Source organism: Orbicella franksi, chromosome 14 (genome assembly GCF_964199315.1).
Source record: "Orbicella franksi chromosome 14, jaOrbFran1.1, whole genome shotgun sequence".
NCBI lineage: Eukaryota > Metazoa > Cnidaria > Anthozoa > Scleractinia > Merulinidae > Orbicella > Orbicella franksi.
In genome coordinates this window covers 13,604,632-13,623,280 of record NC_138158.1, presented here as the reverse complement: position 1 = coordinate 13,623,280, position 18,649 = coordinate 13,604,632, and the positions used below count along the sequence as shown (strand labels likewise).

The following is an 18,649-nucleotide window of genomic DNA, read 5'->3' as shown; positions in this document are numbered from 1 at the left end:
TCCTTCGAGACTTCGAGACTTCTAGACTAAAAAGACTAGTTCTGTTGGAAAAAGTTCAAAATCGCTAACAAAAAAATCGAACTGGAAGATACCACTTCCCGGGTGCCACTTCCTTTGAACGACCGTTTGGCCAAAGCTCAAGAAGCGGTATAGTCACCTTCGGAGTCGTTTAGGGCTGCGAAGGAGACTAGAAGCAGTACTTAAGTATTATAGTTTTTTAAAAAATTGATCTACAGAGCAGTGATTACTTAAAATATATCGAATCGTACTGTTAAAATGGCCAATACACGTAGCAGAAAAACTGATTAATATATTATGCTTTTCGACAATATTGACCGTTGAAACTCTTTTAGAAGACCACACCGCGGTCCCAGGTAACTACAATTCGACGCTTACGGCAAACGGTAAAACAATTACCTCTTTGATTTTGCAGATCTCGTGTTCTTTTCTTTAAATATAACACATAAACATAGCAAAACGACTCCTAATATTTACCTCAAATACAAATGTTTTCACTCTAGATCACAACAGCCAAGACAGACAGCAAAAGTTTCACCTTTGCCGTTCGCCGCGTATGAAACGCCATGCTTTATCTCACTGATAATGTCAATAACAGGTTTCAGGAGATCGAGCGTGATTCATTCCACTAACTTGTACACAGATGTTTTGTCTCCTAAACTCGGCAGTACCTCTGCATAGCTCCCATCGTAACAACCAAAATAGAGCAGACCTCCTTCCTCGAAGCTACAGCTCTAATCGTTCTTTGCCCTATTGGCGGATTACAATACCGTAAATCTTCGAATTAGCGCCCGGGACGCTTATTTCAAATTTAGGAGAAGACGCGTACGGGAGGCGCTTATTCGAGGGCGGCGCTTGTTTAATTTTTCCCAAATCGTGGCCTGACATGATCACTTTTTTAATACATCATCTGCGTGTAAACACCAACATAAGCTGTTTATTGACATGAAAAGCTGATCCTAATAGTTAAATCGCAGCACCGTTAGTACTTAACGTGTTCAACGTGTTCCCTAAACGTGCTCACAAACTGAAACAATGTACAAATCTAATACTACATGACGAAAACTATACATCCTTTGTTGTCTCATTACTCGTCCACAAAATGGGGGGGGGGGGAGGGGAAGGGAGGGGACGCTTATTTCAAATTTCGGCCGATAGGAGGGGCGCTTATTCGAGGGGGGGGGGGGCGCTAATTCGAGGATTTACGGAACGTAATTCCGTTAAACCGCAGCAACATCATCTCACAGACATTTTGGGCGTGCTATTGTTCAGGTTTCCGTAACCTAGTAATAGCTCTTATCGAGGTTGAGTACGCCACCCAAAAGATCCAGCGGTCTTTCTGCGAACAAACATCAAAACGAGGCTGTCGGGTCAACATTGATCAGACTTGGTTGCACTTGTGTGAGAAAGTGATAGCAAAACTTATGCACTCTGCCAAACATCTTCCAGAAGCGGCCTTCTTTTCCGCTGAGGAGAAGGTACAGTTACTTAGTGGTAATTGCCCACGTGATCTTACTAAAGAAAGACTAAAAGAGTGGTTGTCATTCCGCAAAGGGACGGCGAAGGATGGTAGTGCGCGGTCCGAAGCTACGAAGGCTGAGTTATCTCAAAGGTATAAAAATTGCATTATTTTTGTCACATATAATTATTGCCATTGCTTAAAGGGAATTTCGAAGCATAAGTTTCATATCGACTTGTTTTACTTGCCGCAGGGTCATCAGCTATATCAAAAATAGTTGGGAGAATAATTTTACGGAGAAGTGGCAACACTTGGCAGCAAGTAAACCAGTGGACCAAACGGCGACCGTCAATTGTAATTTCCCTGAATCTGCACAGTGGATTTCACTGGTTGACCCGAAGGACGATGTCCCAACATTTAATATTCAAAATATCGTGTCTTACTTTATTGAAAGAAAAGCTAAAGACAATGAATCCAACAAAGATTACAAGAATGTCAGCAGCAAAGCTTTCGGTTTGTTTCGACATGGTCACATCCAAAAACTGGAAATCGCTCGGGACGAAGATGAGAAGATACATTTTCGATGTGATTGCTTACCTGAAATGAGGAAAAACTTAACGTATAACGTAAAACTCTCACTGTGTAATAATGGTGAACATGAAGGTGAAATTACATTTGCTAGCTGTGCTTGCCCAGCTGGTAAAGGTCCACGTGGCTCTTGTAAACATATAGCAGCTCTTTGTTAAGCACTTGAAGAATTTGTGAGACTTAAGTGTGCACGGGAATTTGAAACATGTACCTCAAGACTGCAAACTTGGCACCAGCCGAGAAAGAGGAAGCTTGGCTCTCAGTCAGTTTACGAAATTGATTTCTCAAAAAAGAGTTATAGAAGAGAAGAAAGGAGCAATATCAAGCCCTTGACTGATCCAAGACGTCCATCTGAAAGGAACAATGATTCGAAAAAGGTCTGCAGAGAACTGCTTGCTAAAATCAAGAGTGAAACCAAATTGTGGTGTCTTTTGTCTACTATCAGATGAGAAACTTGACCGAAATAAAAATGCAATTATTTCTCCAATTAAAGAGCACCCTGTTTCAATCACAGGGAGTTTTGACCGGGCAAAAAGAATTACGAGAAATCTCATGGTCAGTGATCAAGAGAGACAGAACATTGCACTTGCCACAAAAGCTCAAAGTAATTGTCAGGCATGGTTGGAACACAGACGTGTTCGTATTACAGCCTCTCAGAGCAAGCGAGCATTAACAAAGCCTTCTACTAGCCCCACGAAAGCTATGAAGGAAATCATACACTATAACAATCAGTACCAAAGTAATAACATGAAACAGGGAATGAAAGATGAAAAGAAGATCATATGGCTATATGAAAACAAATTGGATTGCAAAGTCAGTGAAACAGGTTTTGTTATATCTCAGAGTTATCCTTTCCTTGGGGCCTCTCCAGATGGGGAGGTAGATGGAGGACTAGTGGAGATAAAGCGAATCTTCACAGATGGCCTATCTCTGAAGGAGGCAGTGTGCAAACGTAATATATGCAGAGACATTTCTCATGGGTTGGTGGTCAACAAGAATCATAAATTCTATTACCAAGTCCAGCAGCTGATGCTGTGTACTAAATCAACCTGGACTGATCTGGTACTCTCAGACACTGTTGATTTAATTATTTTACATGTGAAGAAGAACAACAAATTCCTTTCTGACAGTCCCAAAACTGGAAAAGTTTTATGACAATCACATTTCTTTGGAAATAGCATTTTATGGACTCACTAGATTGAGTAAATTAACCCAATGAAATGACTGAAATCACAATTGTAGACTTTATTTCTTCTTTAGAAATACTGTAAGTATACACAAATGCAACATTTCGGTTGTAAGCATGTCCTAATTACTTGCTGATTAGAGACAGGAACATGTGCTATTTACTCACTGATTAGAAACAGGAACATTTTGAGTTACAACACATGTACATTGAGTTTTGTAATATTTTTATGACAAATTGATAGAATATTCACTTGAACATTACATGACTGTACAGTCTGTTTTCACCGTCTAACAGATGACATGAAGGCAACATTTGTAAGAAAGAAGATCATTGTTATTGCTAACCATCCACTAGTGGAGGAAGGAAGTTTGATAGCATTGCACAGACAAAAAATATATCAATTACACCACTCCCGCACAAGGTTATTGGGACAAAGTCTAAAATGTGGTAGTTTTTATTCTTTCCATGGCTCTTTCATCATGGATTCTTCAGTAGAGATGCAATCCTTCTTGTTTCCAGTAATTCACTTTCATTAAATTGGCCAGATTCATTCATGAATGCAGGAACATTTACTTTTACTCCTTTACACGCAAGCATCTCTTGAATATTAAAACCTCTATCAGCCATTATAACATCCCCATACTGTAGTTTCTCTTTAAGACCTTACTTGTGGGTTATTTCCTTGTCAGAAATGCTGCCACCATACAGGGTTGAAACAAATGAAATCCCCTCTTTTGGTACAATACCAACCAAGGCTTTCAGGGTGTTGCTATTTTTGTATGAAGAAAATGTTACTTGTTGAGCCTCTGGGCAGTTTGGCTTTTCGATGTATATCTCTGTAGCATCAATTACAAGTTAGAGTAGTTGTCGAATACTTTTGGCAAAAACATTCAGGCAGGTGTAATTGAACAAGCTCTCTGGAAGGAAATACATAAAGTTCTTTGAATCTAAAGAAAATAAACTTGATCTAGGTATTAACAATTTGGGATACTACACTTTGGCTCACTCCAAATCTAGCTGATAAGTCTTCTTCTAGTAAGCCAACTTTTAAACGACAAAGCACCAAGAAAAATTCATTCTCGACAGTCAAAGCCCTACTAGGCCCAGGTTTATATTTGTGCTTAATTTCGCCTAAATTTTCTGTGTTTTGGTAGTCCAAGTGAGCCGTTGTCTCCCTCCCCAGAAAGTCAAGAACTATTGAAAACACCTCATAGTTCTCAAATCCAGTGTAAAATCTTAATAATTTATCATTATCCTTTACAGTTTCGATGCTGAAGGCTTTCTTCTCGATTAATAATTCCAGCCCCTTCCTGGCACTTCTTTCTTCTTCAAGTTGAACTTTGTCGGTACGGAATCTGGCTTCAAACGAATTCTTTGTCCTCCCATTGGTTTTAAGAAGAAATTGGCATCAAAATGCTAACTACAGACATAAGAGTTTTTGTTTTCCGGAGTGTTCTCTCGACGCAGTTTCACGAGCCATTGTGCCAGCAAATTCTTGTTTGACAGCGGGAGCAAATGCCATGATAAGTCTTTGTATTCCACTTTGGAACTTCGATTTTGACACCCAAAAGCTATGCAATGCTTCACCCTGGATAACGACACTCAAAAGTTGATAAAATATTACCTACACGTCAAACTACCTTCTAATATCCCTCTCTGTTTCCTTGTACTTTATAGCGAGATAGACCCCATAGCCTCGTTTTGGCGTAAGCTCATCGAGAGTCCGCTGATTTCGCGTGCTCAACTTACATGTGTCGGTGTGCTTTGAATAACGAGGTATATAACAATAGTTCTTATTCCATGGGATGCAAATAAGTGGCCGGTTTATTTGAACGCAAGTTGTGTATGTGTCAAAAATAACTAATTTTTATTTTATATTTCTCCAGAAAAAAAAAGAAAAGCAAAACACTACACTCTAGAGAGGGTGTTATTTTAAGAAAAGTGTTGGTTTTGTTCGGATTCGCAGAGTTATAAATTAGAATCAGCGGAGTCCGGGTCAGCTGGATGCTTTTAATAACCGCAGAAATTAACCTATCATTGCGGTTTCGGAAACGAAACCGTCGGACCATCTCCTTTCATTTCCGCTGTGCTGTTTAAGAGGCCCTGTTAGGTGTAAATTCCGACAAGCCACATGGCCTTGAAACGGCGACATGAGTGCTATGAATTGGCAACGAACGACATACTACTCCAGCGAAATAGGGAAATCGACACCAATGGCAAGATAGACTGACAACGAATTTCGGAACTGAGAATGCAGTGATTGTTTTAAATGTCCGAGTCGAAGTGAAGATGCATTTCCAGCGTTTTACATGTGTTTTCCTCTCTTACGCGCGATGTCGACGGGTCGTTAAACCCAGACTTTCTTATATATACTAAAACGTCCACGTCGAATAAATCGAGTCCGTCATTGCTGAGTATTTTTTCTCAATCTCAGCTGAGTGGGCAGTGCCCTAAAACGCCTAAAAACACGCTTAAGGAAAAAGGAAAGAGATCTTCGAAAGTCGGCTTCATATTTTTATTAGTGAGCCACCAGTAAAAGAATATGAAGCGGTATTATCGACTAGGAAAAGAGAGACAGGGGAAAGCTGCCAAGGTATTCTCAGTAGCAGGTAAGGGTTACGCCAAATTCAAAGGAAGATTTCAGATAGGAGAGATTATCTGATTGAGGCCGTTGAGATTTTGAGTTGAAGAACGGTTGTTAAACATGAACATGGTAAAAATAGTCATAGGTCCGATTGTACTTTAGGTCCAAATACTGACTGGAAAAAGGCTGAAAATAGCAATTCCAAGCGTCTAAATTTCAAAATTTCAAAATTTCCCGGGGGAGCATGCCCCCACATCTCCAAGGAGGTTAGCAACTTCAGCGCTCGAAAGCATGCCCAAGCCCCTAGAAGGCATGCCCCAATATGCCCCAAGCGTGCCCCCACCCCCTTAGAAAATTTTGAAAAATGGAAGTACATGTAGCTAAGACGTCTTTTTCTTCATTCTGAGTCGAAATGTGATGCTTTAAAAGTAACCATAAAGTAATCATTAAACCCACTGACCAGAGAAATGCTCGCTCTGCATAAGAATTCGTGCTGCTGAAAAGTGTTCAAAGCAAGTGCAAAGCATACAAGGAGTAAGTTATATCCAATGAGATACTTAATTATAATTTTATATGTACTTGACTAAAACAGCAAGGAACCTTCAATGCGTGAGAAATAATAGTTTCAGTGTGAGAACGCAAGATTGAATTCGTTTGCGTGAGCCTCATGCTCAATGCGTGAGACTTGAGAGCACTGTGTCGGGTATTTTTTTTTTTTTTTTAATAAACAAAGGTATTACAATGTGTTATACGTGTAGCTTCGTTTTAATCGAACAAGGTCAAATTTCCCGACACAATTCCTCTGAGACGAAATTCCGACAGGCGACATAGGAATCTTGCGAAATCCCGACATGGCTGGTGGCGAATTTCAGACGGCGGACATGGGTACCCCCCCTAACAGGGCCTCGTTTAACGGTCGAATTTCATCTTATGAGCTATACTTTTGAGAATCGTAGTGTTGTCCCGACTAAATATTGAACTGGCTTATTAGTATGACAAAACAAACGTATTCTTGCGGTGAAAGTAGACGTGAGCTGGTAGAATTATAAGCTGTAAGGAAGCAGGTCAGGGCAAGCGGTACACCATTAATTGCTGTGGGACTGTCAGCAAGTGAGGTGAGAAGACAGTCGGTGAGCATGCTACAGTTCACAGTTCATCAATTTACAAGTAAAAAAAATATTAATTTTGCCTTGCTAAGTTTAAATGACTGGAATTAAAATAGTCGAATGTGTCAAGTATCTTTGTGGGTCAGTACTCTGGTCATTTAATATCCAAAAGTGCGCCATTTCTGTAATTCTCGAAAACGTACGTGTTGCATTGAAAACCTAATCATTCCCTTCATAAAGTTAAAAAAATATCTTTAAGTGAAGAAAACGTTTTGAGACCGATTACATGTAAATATATAAAGGAGATGGCGTATTCTGGGTAAGCAGTTAACTGATATTCAGTCGTTGAATGCTGAAATCCATACATGCAGCCCAAGATAAACACAGTCAACACGAACCAAACAAGGGACTAAACCGAACTCTTCGCAACGTTAAAAGATTTCAGAACATGTTTTCAATGTATTGACATGTGTTGTTTCTAGGTCCATGAATCTTCCAAAGAGAGCTGTCTTGCTAAGACCTTGAATGGGTGTTGTGCATCTTACAATAAATTTTGTGTGATATCATATATTTTCGAAACATCTACCTCGTCTCACTCACTAAATTTCGTTTAAGGACCCTTTAAGGGCTATCTGACACGTTCATAACAGGCAACGATTTAAGAGCTGCATAAATATTCCTCATACATTTTATGTGTCATCTTAAGGTACATGGAAATTTCCATGTACCCTTACAGAGTAATACAAAAAGGTACATGGAAATTTACCTGAAAGCATGATTTCTTTCAAAGGTAACGCAGGTGAAAAGCAAAACCTGCAATACACATGCCACGATACATGGAAATTTCCATGTACCTTTTTACACTACACATGTTAAGGTACCTGGAAATTACCATGTACCTTCCTGCACTACACATATTAAGATACATGGAAATTTCCATGTACCTTCCTGCACTACACATATTAAGATACATGGAAATTTCCATGTACCTTCCTGCACTACACATATTAAGATACATGGAAATTTCCATGTACCTTCCTGCACCACACATATTAAGATACATGGAAATTTCCATGTACCTTCCTGCACTACACATGTTAAGGTACATGGACATTTCCATGTACCTTCACACACAACAGTAAGTTTTACAACAGGAAGTGACTTTGTTGTAAAATTTAACTTCTTCTTCAGAAATCTTGCCAACCTTACGTGGTTCTTGACCGCACCTGGTAAAAATTCCATTGAAGTGGCTGATCATTGCCAAAAAATCGGCGTTTTAGAATATCCCATTTGTTTTTGGAACGTGTTAGTGGCCGCAATTCCATAATAACGGGAGTCTGTAATAACGGGACTTATTCTCATACATTTCTTTCTCTTTTCCCGGGGATGTAGCTTCTGTCCTTAAATAGCGGTGTGTCCTAAATAGCGGGGTGTCCATAATAGCGGGGTGTAAGGAAGGCGAGAGTTGACTGTATTGGTGTTTAAATCGCAAAATAACTTGAAGGTTTCAGTTATAAATGTCTGGTTCCATAATAAGATTTTGCAAATATATCAGCAAAAATGCGATCCTTATGTTTACCTGTCTTTGATATCAAAATTGTTGATGCGGAGGGCACTGTTGGGATAGTTTAGGGGCCTGCCGACCACTAAATGCTATGCTGCCCAACTGCTAACTTGCGCCAATATATCTCTCCCTTTTCAATTATTTGATGATATGTTTTCTGTTGAATGATCTCGCCCAAGCCTGCAGCATCAAGTAATTCTAGTCGCGTTCCCAAATCGTTCAACAAACCATTTTGAGCGAAAACTAAAAACGTACGACTAAAAAAAAAGATAATTTTGAAAACTAGGAAATATTTCGTAGACTCAATGGAGTACATTAGGTCACGTTACCTGTTAAGACCAAACGTTCGTAAGAAAAACAAATGATTATTTTGATTTCCTTACCTTCAGTTGTCTCACTTTTAGGATCGCTTTTTGGACCTGCACCCTTCACAGTTTCAGCCCTAACTTGAAATGAATATGTTGTAGACTGACTGAGTCCATTTACGACCGCTTTCAGAACGGATGCAGGTACTTCCTTTTCGCCCGTGTCTGTCTCAGACTTGTAGGATATGACGTACTTTGTAATGATACCATGTCTAAACTCTTCAGGAACTTGCTGCCATTCCACCTGGACACTAGTACTGTTCAGTACCTTTACAGAGGTAAGTACAGGAGCCTTCGAAGGTACTGCAACATACAACAATTTGAGCTTTTGTAAACTGAGTGCAAGTAGGTTTAATACCAGTTGTTATCTAGAGATAAACTACTATTATGTTAAATCATTGGGCAACAACGCCTCCCAGTGCGGATGGTATTTAAGGCAAAGTGACTGTCTATGTACGTATTTTATGGTATACCATTCCACTTAAGATTTTTTTTTTCTTTAAAAATCTTGACAATGATCAAAAAATGACATTTCCTGTAAGATAGTTTTCTTCTGTTCAAGACTGTATGTCCGTCCTGATGGCCACGAAGCTTTCACGCAGGCTATAACCCTTACTGTTACTTCTATATTGTTTTTTTTCTTTTCAATGGCGACAATGGTTTGCACGTGAGTATAACCTTATAGCCAACTTTTCTGCATGATCTTCACCTTAGTTAAGGGCATGAGTTGAAAACCAACCGAGTCTCCCCACCTCTGCGCCAAAAATTTACTGTTCTTTTCCTTGTACTTACCGTCTTGGTCCGTCCATACAGTAATAGGATCACTGCGTGGTCCATCACCTTTCAAAGTTGCAGCTAACACCTGGATGCTGTATGTCGTATACTTTACAAGTTCTGTTAACTCAATTCGACGGGAGGGTGCATCAACCCGTTCCATCGTCTCTGCATCTCCGTCGGACTTCTTGTAAATGACAGTGTATTTAAGAATTTTACCGTGCTGTTTATCTGCTGGCACTTCATCCCACGTGACTAAGATACTAGTTGAGCTGGTGTTGTGTCCTCTCACATTTTCAGGAGCAGCACCGGGCACTGAACAAAGAATTAAAAAACAAAATGGTATTGACAGTAATGGTATCGCAGCTATTAAACAGAAGCCATTCCCCAGACCTACATATGACGTTTAAGAGAGCCCGGATCTCTACGCGTGGGAATGGACAATGACGATCACAAACAAATTAACAGATAGAAATCAAATTACAAGCGGTTTGTTATCATTTCAGTCTTGCCCAGGGTTTTTTTCCTGTAACTATCTGAACTCCTTAAAGGTTTTTCCAGCATTTCGTGTTTTCAACCCATAATAGATCTTACTATATAGCGTCTCTAGCCTTTATTTGCTACACCTTTTCTGAACACCTTTACTTGAGAGCGAATGATTATTCCCAAACAATGCGAGGAAATCTGAATGCTGACTCACCATCTTGGTTTGTGACAAAAAATTCAGCATCGCTGTAGTTTCCATCTCCCTCATCGGTAGACGCCAAAACCCTGACACTGTAGTTCATATTCTTTATCAGCCCAGTTAGATTGACCTCACGTGTAGGAACATAGACTGTTGTGTTTTCAACCAGTAAAGAACTGTTCGCCTGGTAGCTCACTGTATAACTACGAATGATACCGTTCTTATCCGCAGATGGAACTTCACTCCACCTCACTAAGAGTGAAGTGGAAGTTGTGTCGTATAATGTTAAATTCTGGGGAGGAGCGCTAGGTCCTGAAAGGAATGTAAAAAGTGTTAAATTTTCATCTGTTAACATGACATCATACTGTTTCAGCCAACAACTTCACCATGTACACCATGTACATCAAGCAAACTAAACAATTTTTGTAATTCTGAATAACAATTGCTACTGACTGTAACACTGTAATGACTTTGATTAACCTCCAAGTAGTTGATTCAAGACTCAAGACGATGCTATTATTACAAATAGGATGCTTTTTAATCTTAAACAACATTGCATTGAGGAAGGGTTTGACAAGCTTTACTTGACTCCTCTTATTAATGCACGAAATTGTCTATTTTGCGGCAATCTTGTTGATTTTTCAATGTGCATCATTTCTGTATTGTTTTAAAAAGTATGAATCTACTGGCGTTCCATCACGAATGCCGTTTACTTATTTGACTAAACTACTCACTACCTATTCTGTTGTAGATAGTGAGTAGCCTAGAAGTGTGCGGTTGATAACAAAAGACGGGCGCTTCTTTACTTTTCCAAAGTGTCTGTGAAGAGGATTTAGATGTTTTGAGCGACAAGTAGACTTACACTAAAACAGTAAAATTATTCACTCTTGATTTCTATCGCGTGATAGTTGACGAAGGCATAGCCCGAATCAACTATCACACGATAAAAATCAGGAGCGAATAATGTTGAAGCAGCTTGGATGCTGACCAATGTTCGAATATAATAAGTACCCATCATCAGGGATGGCGTAGTTGTAAAAGAACTCGCTAACCACCAATGTGGTCCAACTTTAGACACGGCGTTGTTGTTCGTTCTGGCCCTAATTCCAAAGGTTTTTCTTCGGCTTTCGCCGTTTTTCTCTCTCTACAAATCTAACATTTCTAAGGCAGTATGACTGTTATGTTCAACAATATTCAGTTGCCGGTCATTTAACTGTACGTATCACGCGGTCAAGATGAAGTACTTACTATCCTGGTCTGTTCTAACAACAATAACAGGATCACTTGGTGGTCCATCTCCTTTGACAGTAGATGCAAACACTGTTATGTTGTAGTTGACATACTCCTTTAGATTTGCTAATTCCGTTTGACGAACAGAGGCATTTACTTGAATATTTCCATTGTCATTCTCTGTTTGTGACTGGTAAATAATGTTGTAACTCGTGATGATACCATTCTGTTCATCAGCTGGAACTTCATCCCACGTGACTGAGATGCTGGTTGAACTGCTGTTCTGTCCACGCACATTTTGTGGAAAACCGTCAGGTTCTGGTATAGAAATTAATATTCGGAACACATTTATTTGGCAATGAGTGTGACTTGGATTAAATACGTAAAGAAATGAAGTGAAGAAGACCCATGCATAAGTCAATTATTAACAATAAACTCTGTTTGTCCACACAGCTCTGCGCCCTCACAATACCATGTCCAGAGATACAGCGTGAACTTTAGTTGTATATGTTGTGGTCAGCCTTTAAGTAGTTGTACTTCAAGTTCAGTAACCACTTTTCCACATTAATTAATCTTTAGTACCGTTTCACCGTCCATGACTTGAATCCGTTAATGATAAAACCGTGAATTATGTTTGTGAACAATTGCCTCCTCTTTGTCATATACGTGCAACTCTAGTATATGCTTCAGAAACGATACGCCAGCAGTGATTTTGAAACCATTGCTCTATCAAATCCTACCCCATTGTGGAATCTTTGAGAAAAAAAGGGAAAAAAACTGCGCGTCCATGACTTGATTATCCGAAACAAAATGTTCCAAAGTTTCGAAACATGTTGACAAAGAGTAATTTTTTTTTCATATTTACACATAAGTAGTACGAAGAAGTAGCTTTATTTTAACGCCAAATAGGACATTGTTGCCGTCGCGATTGTCTCGAAAGATCTCCTCATGACAATTGAAAACCTAACAGATTTAAAAGCTTTTCGCAACATTTAAACCGCGGGTATAGGAGAATAAGGAAGTTTACGTGATAGGAATTTTGACCTTCAACAGTTCATTTTCCAAAACATATTCAGTCAGGCTTACAGGTACAAAACCACAACGATATCCCCAAACACCTAGTACATTTTGACTCGAGGGAAGTCACGTTGGCGCGTTAACTCCAAATTGCATGCGTAAGAAGGATCCGTTCTTTTACGGAACATCTTTAAGCTTCGTCAACTGACCTGGCTAGTCACTGAAGAGTTCCAAACTTGCACGATATCAGTATACACTTGGGTATTATGGCAATATTTTTCTCTCTCTCGCTTTCCCTCTCTTGTAATTATAACTTTAGTAAACATTGCTCAGCGTTTTGAGAACCCTGAGCTAGCAAATCCGTTACCTCTAAATCGAACAAACCTGAGAAAGATAGGACGGTGAAGGAAAGCCTACAGCAAATACCACCACAATATTAACATTGACATAAAACCAATAACTATGTACCAAACCAATAGACAGGGTCTGATCGGCTACTACTCAAACCTCGGGTTAGTGTGTAGCAAAATGGATTGCGGGTATTTGATCCTACCAGTTTGGTATACACAAAAACAGTCGGTGTCAGTTGTTAGTGAATAGTTTATAACTTTCCTTCTGTATCACAGAACATTCTTCGACCAGTTCAGCTCTTTTTCGTTCAGTTTGTTTATTTCAGACGGAAAATCCTATCAGTTTTTTTTCCTTGTAACTCTCTGTTTTGTAACTTGTGTTTACTAAGTCGACACTTTGCAAAACACTCAAAACTCTAAACCAAAATCTAACCCAAACTCGAAAAACCTCTAGCCTGCGTACCAAGCGTTTCCTTACAAAGAGCTTTTTCCACATTCCGGCCGCGTGCAAACTGGGCTTCGTACGGGAACGCTAAAAAACTTCCAACTAATTCGCACAAGGATCTATAATTCGATTTAAGAACAAATAACATAAAGCAACAAGTATTCCTTCAAAATTCGACGTCAAACAGATAGTTACAGAAAGAACAGCTCACTTTTCAAAAAAGCATACGTCCATTTAACCATAAATTCACAGTATTCTTGAGTATTTCACTACAGTGAGGGAATCAATCATAACACCCACAGACAAAATTACTTACTATCCTGGTCTGTTGTCACAACAATAACAGGATCACTGGCTGGTCCATCTCCTTTCACAGTAGATGCAAACACTGTGATATTGTATTTGACAAACTCCTTTAGATTTGTCAATTCCTTTTCACGATCTTCACGACCAGCTGGAACATTCTCATTATCATTTTCTGTTTGTGACTGGTAAGTAATTGTGTAACCCGTGATGATACCATTCTGTTGATCAGCTGGAACTTCATTCCACTTGACTAAGATACTGTTTGAGCTGCTGTTCTGTCCACGCACATTTTGTGGAGGACCGTCAGGTTCTGATGGACAAGTCCGAAACAAGATTTTTGTAAGCCAATAACGCAAGCTAACAAGAATTATGTTTTGTTTTAGTTATATATTTCGAGACCATTGCTTTGACGTAAATAAGACGCAATCTTGAAAAGAACGTGTTTAAAGAGACTTCATAAGGTGTCTGGATACAGTTTTTTCTCCATACTAAGCATTTTCAATCAGCTTTTTTTCTCTTACCTTGATTGGATTAATGTCAAAAATACGCTAGTTATCGGAAATATATATTGTTTAGGATATTCAATACTTCCATGGAAATGACTGACAAAACACAATATTCAAAATCAGTAACGCTTGAAATTTGCGCAAGAAAGACTCGCTTTAAGGTGGCTCAAAAGAGTTTCCAGCAATTATATTTGGATGGGTCGTTATAATCACTCTTTATCACTTGATGCTACAATCATGGTATCAAAAAACTGCCCAATCATTAATGAACACGTTGTTATCATTTTCGTGACACAATAGGTTACCATAGCAACAGTATGACCTCCTAAAAACACCCTTAATTACTGCTCTAGGTGCTTATAATTCAAAAACGGCAGGGTGAATTTTTTTTATATTATAAACTTCTGATAAGCATGATAAGACGCAACTTTTGGCAAAGTTTAAAAACATTCTGTACATGGGGTTCAGAGCCACCTTAAATTTTTGAAATAACTCCTTGCATAGTTCCTGTACCGCTTACTCCTAGACTTTCATGGTCAATTCAATTAGGTGACGTAAAGAGTAAAGCCTAGGCAATGAAACACTGTGCACGATTGTAGATTTGCCTAAAAAGTGTCCTGGACTTTGGTTAATGAGGTACAGCAGGAATGGCCCGGATGGTCTCTAACCTGAAAGCTTCCCTCATATCTTGAGCTCATGTAAACTCACTCACTCTCATCCAGCAACACGGAGATGCCGCAATTAGCAGGGATAGAAACTGCATTTTTAGATCTGTATCTTTTAACATCTTTGCTGTTGTTTGGTACAGAACAGCATGTCTCATTTCAATTTATCGGTTAGAATAGCAGTTACGCTTGCGGTTGTCACATTTTTTTTTTTTTTGTTTGATTGCAATGTACCTTTAGTGGAAGCCTGGAGAATGACATAGCTGTGTTTTGCCAATTTAGAGAAAGCTTGTAGGTTGTGACCTTTATGTGCGATTCAGCCGATTCGTTGTGAGCACAGAACTTGTTGCTCCTACGGGTAGCATTACGGGTTAACCCGAAAACTGAGGGATTAAAGCTTAATAGCGCTTAACGGTGAAAGCGTCAAGTGAAATGCATTCCAAGCATTCTTCCCAAGGTAGCGCAATACTTGGAATAATAACCCGACGCGTGAGTGAAAAATGATTTAGACAAAAAAACTAAAAAAACCAGTAAACCTTGGAGTAAAGCGAAATAATGACATCACTGCCTCTTCGCGTATTGACCTTTCGCAAGACAAGAAATAGAAATGGCGGATGAAAGTAAAACGTGCAGAGAAAACGGGGAGGGCAGTTGATAAAATTCGCTGTTGAAAAACCGTTCGTCCATATCCGTTATCGGTTTCCGTCGATCGATCTATAGAAATAAATGCTTACAACTGATTTCGGTCGATTTTAACGATACTTTTTGAGGGGTTCTCCATAAGTTCTGGCGACGGTGAAAATTGCAATACATTCCGAGTCACTTATTTCCATTCCGGAATAAGGTCAATCAAACGCACCATAAAACGAGCGACGACGTGAAAAATAATATTAAGACCCATTAGAAACGCTTGGTGAATATTCTACTTACTATCCTGGTCTGTTCTAACAACAATAACAGGGTCACTGGCTGGTCCATCTCCTTTCACAGTAGATGCAAACACTGCGATATTGTAGTTAACGTACTTCTTCAGATTTGTCAATTCCGTTTGACGAACAGGGCCATTTACTTGAACATTTCCATTGTCATTCTCTGTTTGTGACTGGTAAGTAATGTTGTAACCCGTGATGATACCATTCTGTTCATCAGCTGGAACTTCATCCCACGTGACTGAGATGCTGGTTGAACTGCTGTTCTGTCCACGCACATTTTGTGGAAAACCGTCAGGTTCTGGTATAGAAATTAATATTCGGAACACATTTATTTGGCAATGAGTGTGACTTGGATTAAATACGTAAAGAAATGAAGTGAAGAAGACCCATGCATAAGTCAATTATTAACAATAAACTCTGTTTGTCCACACAGCTCTGCGCCCTCACAATACCATGTCCAGAGATACAGCGTGAACTTTAGTTGTATATGTTGTGGTCAGCCTTTAAGTAGTTGTACTTCAAGTTCAGTAACCACTTTTCCACATTAATTAAGCTTTAGTACCTTATGTATTCCTTATGCATTACCTTTAGTATCTTATGTATTCATTCTACATATGATTACCGTTTTTTTAACGTGCAATTATCTTAGATTGTATCTCATGATATTTTAAAAACATTTTGCCCATACAGTGGAACCCCGCCTCATGGTCACCCCGTTAATACGATCACCTCGTTATTACGGCCACTTTTTTTGTCCCGGCGAAATGCCGATACATTTTCTTTTGAGAAAACTCCGTTAATGCGGCCACCCCGTTAATAAGGCCAACAGCCACATTCTCAAATCCCAACCTGTATAATCCTTTATAATTTTACCCTGTTTTATACGGCCACTCGAACCAGTTATGTTCATCTTTCCATTGTCAATATTTCATACCCTGATTCAGGTTTCAATTTTTTTAAAATTATATCTACATTCCGAGCTGTTTGGAAGTACATTTGTGATATATCTGTTAAGAAGTTACTCAATTTAAACTTCAATCCTGGTCACAAGTGTTGGGACAGTTCACGGCAGATGACTTCACAGGCAGCCTCTCTTAAGACCAAGACCGCGTAAGCCCGCCTACCCCCTTCCCCTGTCAATGTTGATAAAAAAATCTTAAAGAAAAAAAAAACCTTGACAATAGCTTTCTATTGTCCCTTTTTCCCTTTTTACAACATCCGATCTAGTCCTTCAGAGTAGCTTCATTTTCTTTCAACATTGCTCGGGGAAAGGGGGATCAATTATACTTGCTTCTATTCATCTTTTTTTCTAAAACGTCAAGGACGTAGTTGAAATCGTGGGTTTAGCGCGCAAAAGGGGAGGTGTCCCAACAACTTATGGCCAGGATTGTAGTCGTGAGGTTTGACTCTACCGCGTTAATATGGCCAGCCCGTTAATTCGGCCAGATTTTCCAGGCCCGTCGGTGACCGTATCAGCGGGGTTCCATTGTATATTATAACATTTACTTTTAATCGTAATTTATGTGCAAAACCTGTTAATTAGCTCGTGTTTAATTTCATCATGTGATGTCACACTTGAACAGCTGAGCGTATGACAGAATAAACTTGTATTGTTGTTGTTCGAATACCAAACAATAAAACATCTCTAACGATCTTTAATGTCCACAGTATCTAATATCACTTTTATATTTTGAGCTATTCACTTCCACCTATTAAGAACTTTCACAGATCTCCTTAGCAGATCTGAGTTCTTGAGTCTTTCAACTGTGAAAAGGAAGCAATCACGAAGAAATGACAAAAACAACGAGGAAAAGAACTTGGTAAGAAAATACAGTATACTTACTATCCTGGTCTGTTCTAACAACAATAACAGGATCACTGGCTGGTCCATCTCCTTTTTCAGTAGATGCAAACACTGTGATATTGTAGTTGACGTACTCCTGTAGATTTGTCAAATTCTTTTGACGATCATGAGGACCAGCTGAAACACTTCCATTGTCATTCTCTGTTTGTGAGTAGTAAGTAATGGTGTAACCCGTGACGATACCATTCTGTTGATCAGCTGGAACTTCATCCCACATGACTAAGATGCTGGTTGAGCTGCTGTTCTGTCCACGCACATTTTGGGGAGCACCATCAGGTTCTGATGTAAAAGTTCAAGACCAGTTAACTTTGCAAAGATTCTGTTATGTTACGATAATGCTGTATACTTAAATAAAGGTTGTTTAAGCCATTAAATTAATTGGTTGGCAGGGCTATATTAACCGTGTGCTGATGTAAGAAATGTAGTTTTTTATGTTCGTCTTAACATTGGGAGTTGAAGCAATAATAATAATAATAATAATAACAACAACAATAGCGAGAGCGAGAGCGAGAACGAGAATGATGGTGATGGTGACAGAGATAAAACAATTGAAATATAATGAATCTTTAAACAGGATGAACCCTCAGTGCTAAGTACTAGGGGTGGTCTACAAAAGAGCAATTTTCCGCCTCCCTAATTTATTTAGTTTACTCCCTTACTTTTTATTTATCTATACATAGTTTTTCCATCATAACCAATTGCGCAATGATCAAGTCATAAATTCAGCATAAGTTTATTTACCCTTCTTTACAGCTGGAATTCTACATACTATAGGCCATGTAAACTCTGTAAATTTCAACCACTGCTGAATATCATACACATAAGCTTACATTTTGTGCAGGCTTGTAAGGATGGCCAGGGAGAGATCGCTTGGAACAATTTAATGCAAAAAAGTACAAAACTACTGTACAAAGAAAGGAGTTTTACCAAATCTACAGTATTTTAAAAAGTGGCAAAAAATATGGAAAAGGCGGTACAAAATGTATTATGACCGTTAGTGAC

The 18,649-nt window shown here is 39.1% G+C and overlaps 1 protein-coding gene and 1 pseudogene across 1 annotated transcript in view; one reads left to right on the top strand and one right to left on the bottom strand.

Annotated features, from left to right (window-relative positions):
- The window catches only part of LOC145467656 (uncharacterized), a 107,871-nt gene that overhangs the window by 17,547 nt on the left and 71,675 nt on the right, over positions 1-18,649 (bottom strand). Inside the window, exons 35-41 of the mRNA XM_081451237.1 lie at positions 17,627-17,926; positions 15,782-16,081; positions 13,691-13,990; positions 11,581-11,880; positions 10,348-10,644; positions 9,666-9,962; positions 8,892-9,176 (exon numbers count right to left, since the gene is read on the bottom strand). Coding sequence (XP_081307363.1) covers positions 8,892-9,176; positions 9,666-9,962; positions 10,348-10,644; positions 11,581-11,880; positions 13,691-13,990; positions 15,782-16,081; positions 17,627-17,926 — 2,079 coding nt within the window. The remainder of the gene's footprint in view (positions 1-8,891; positions 9,177-9,665; positions 9,963-10,347; positions 10,645-11,580; positions 11,881-13,690; positions 13,991-15,781; positions 16,082-17,626; positions 17,927-18,649) is intronic.
- Positions 1,185-8,881, top strand: LOC145467758 (uncharacterized; annotated as a pseudogene).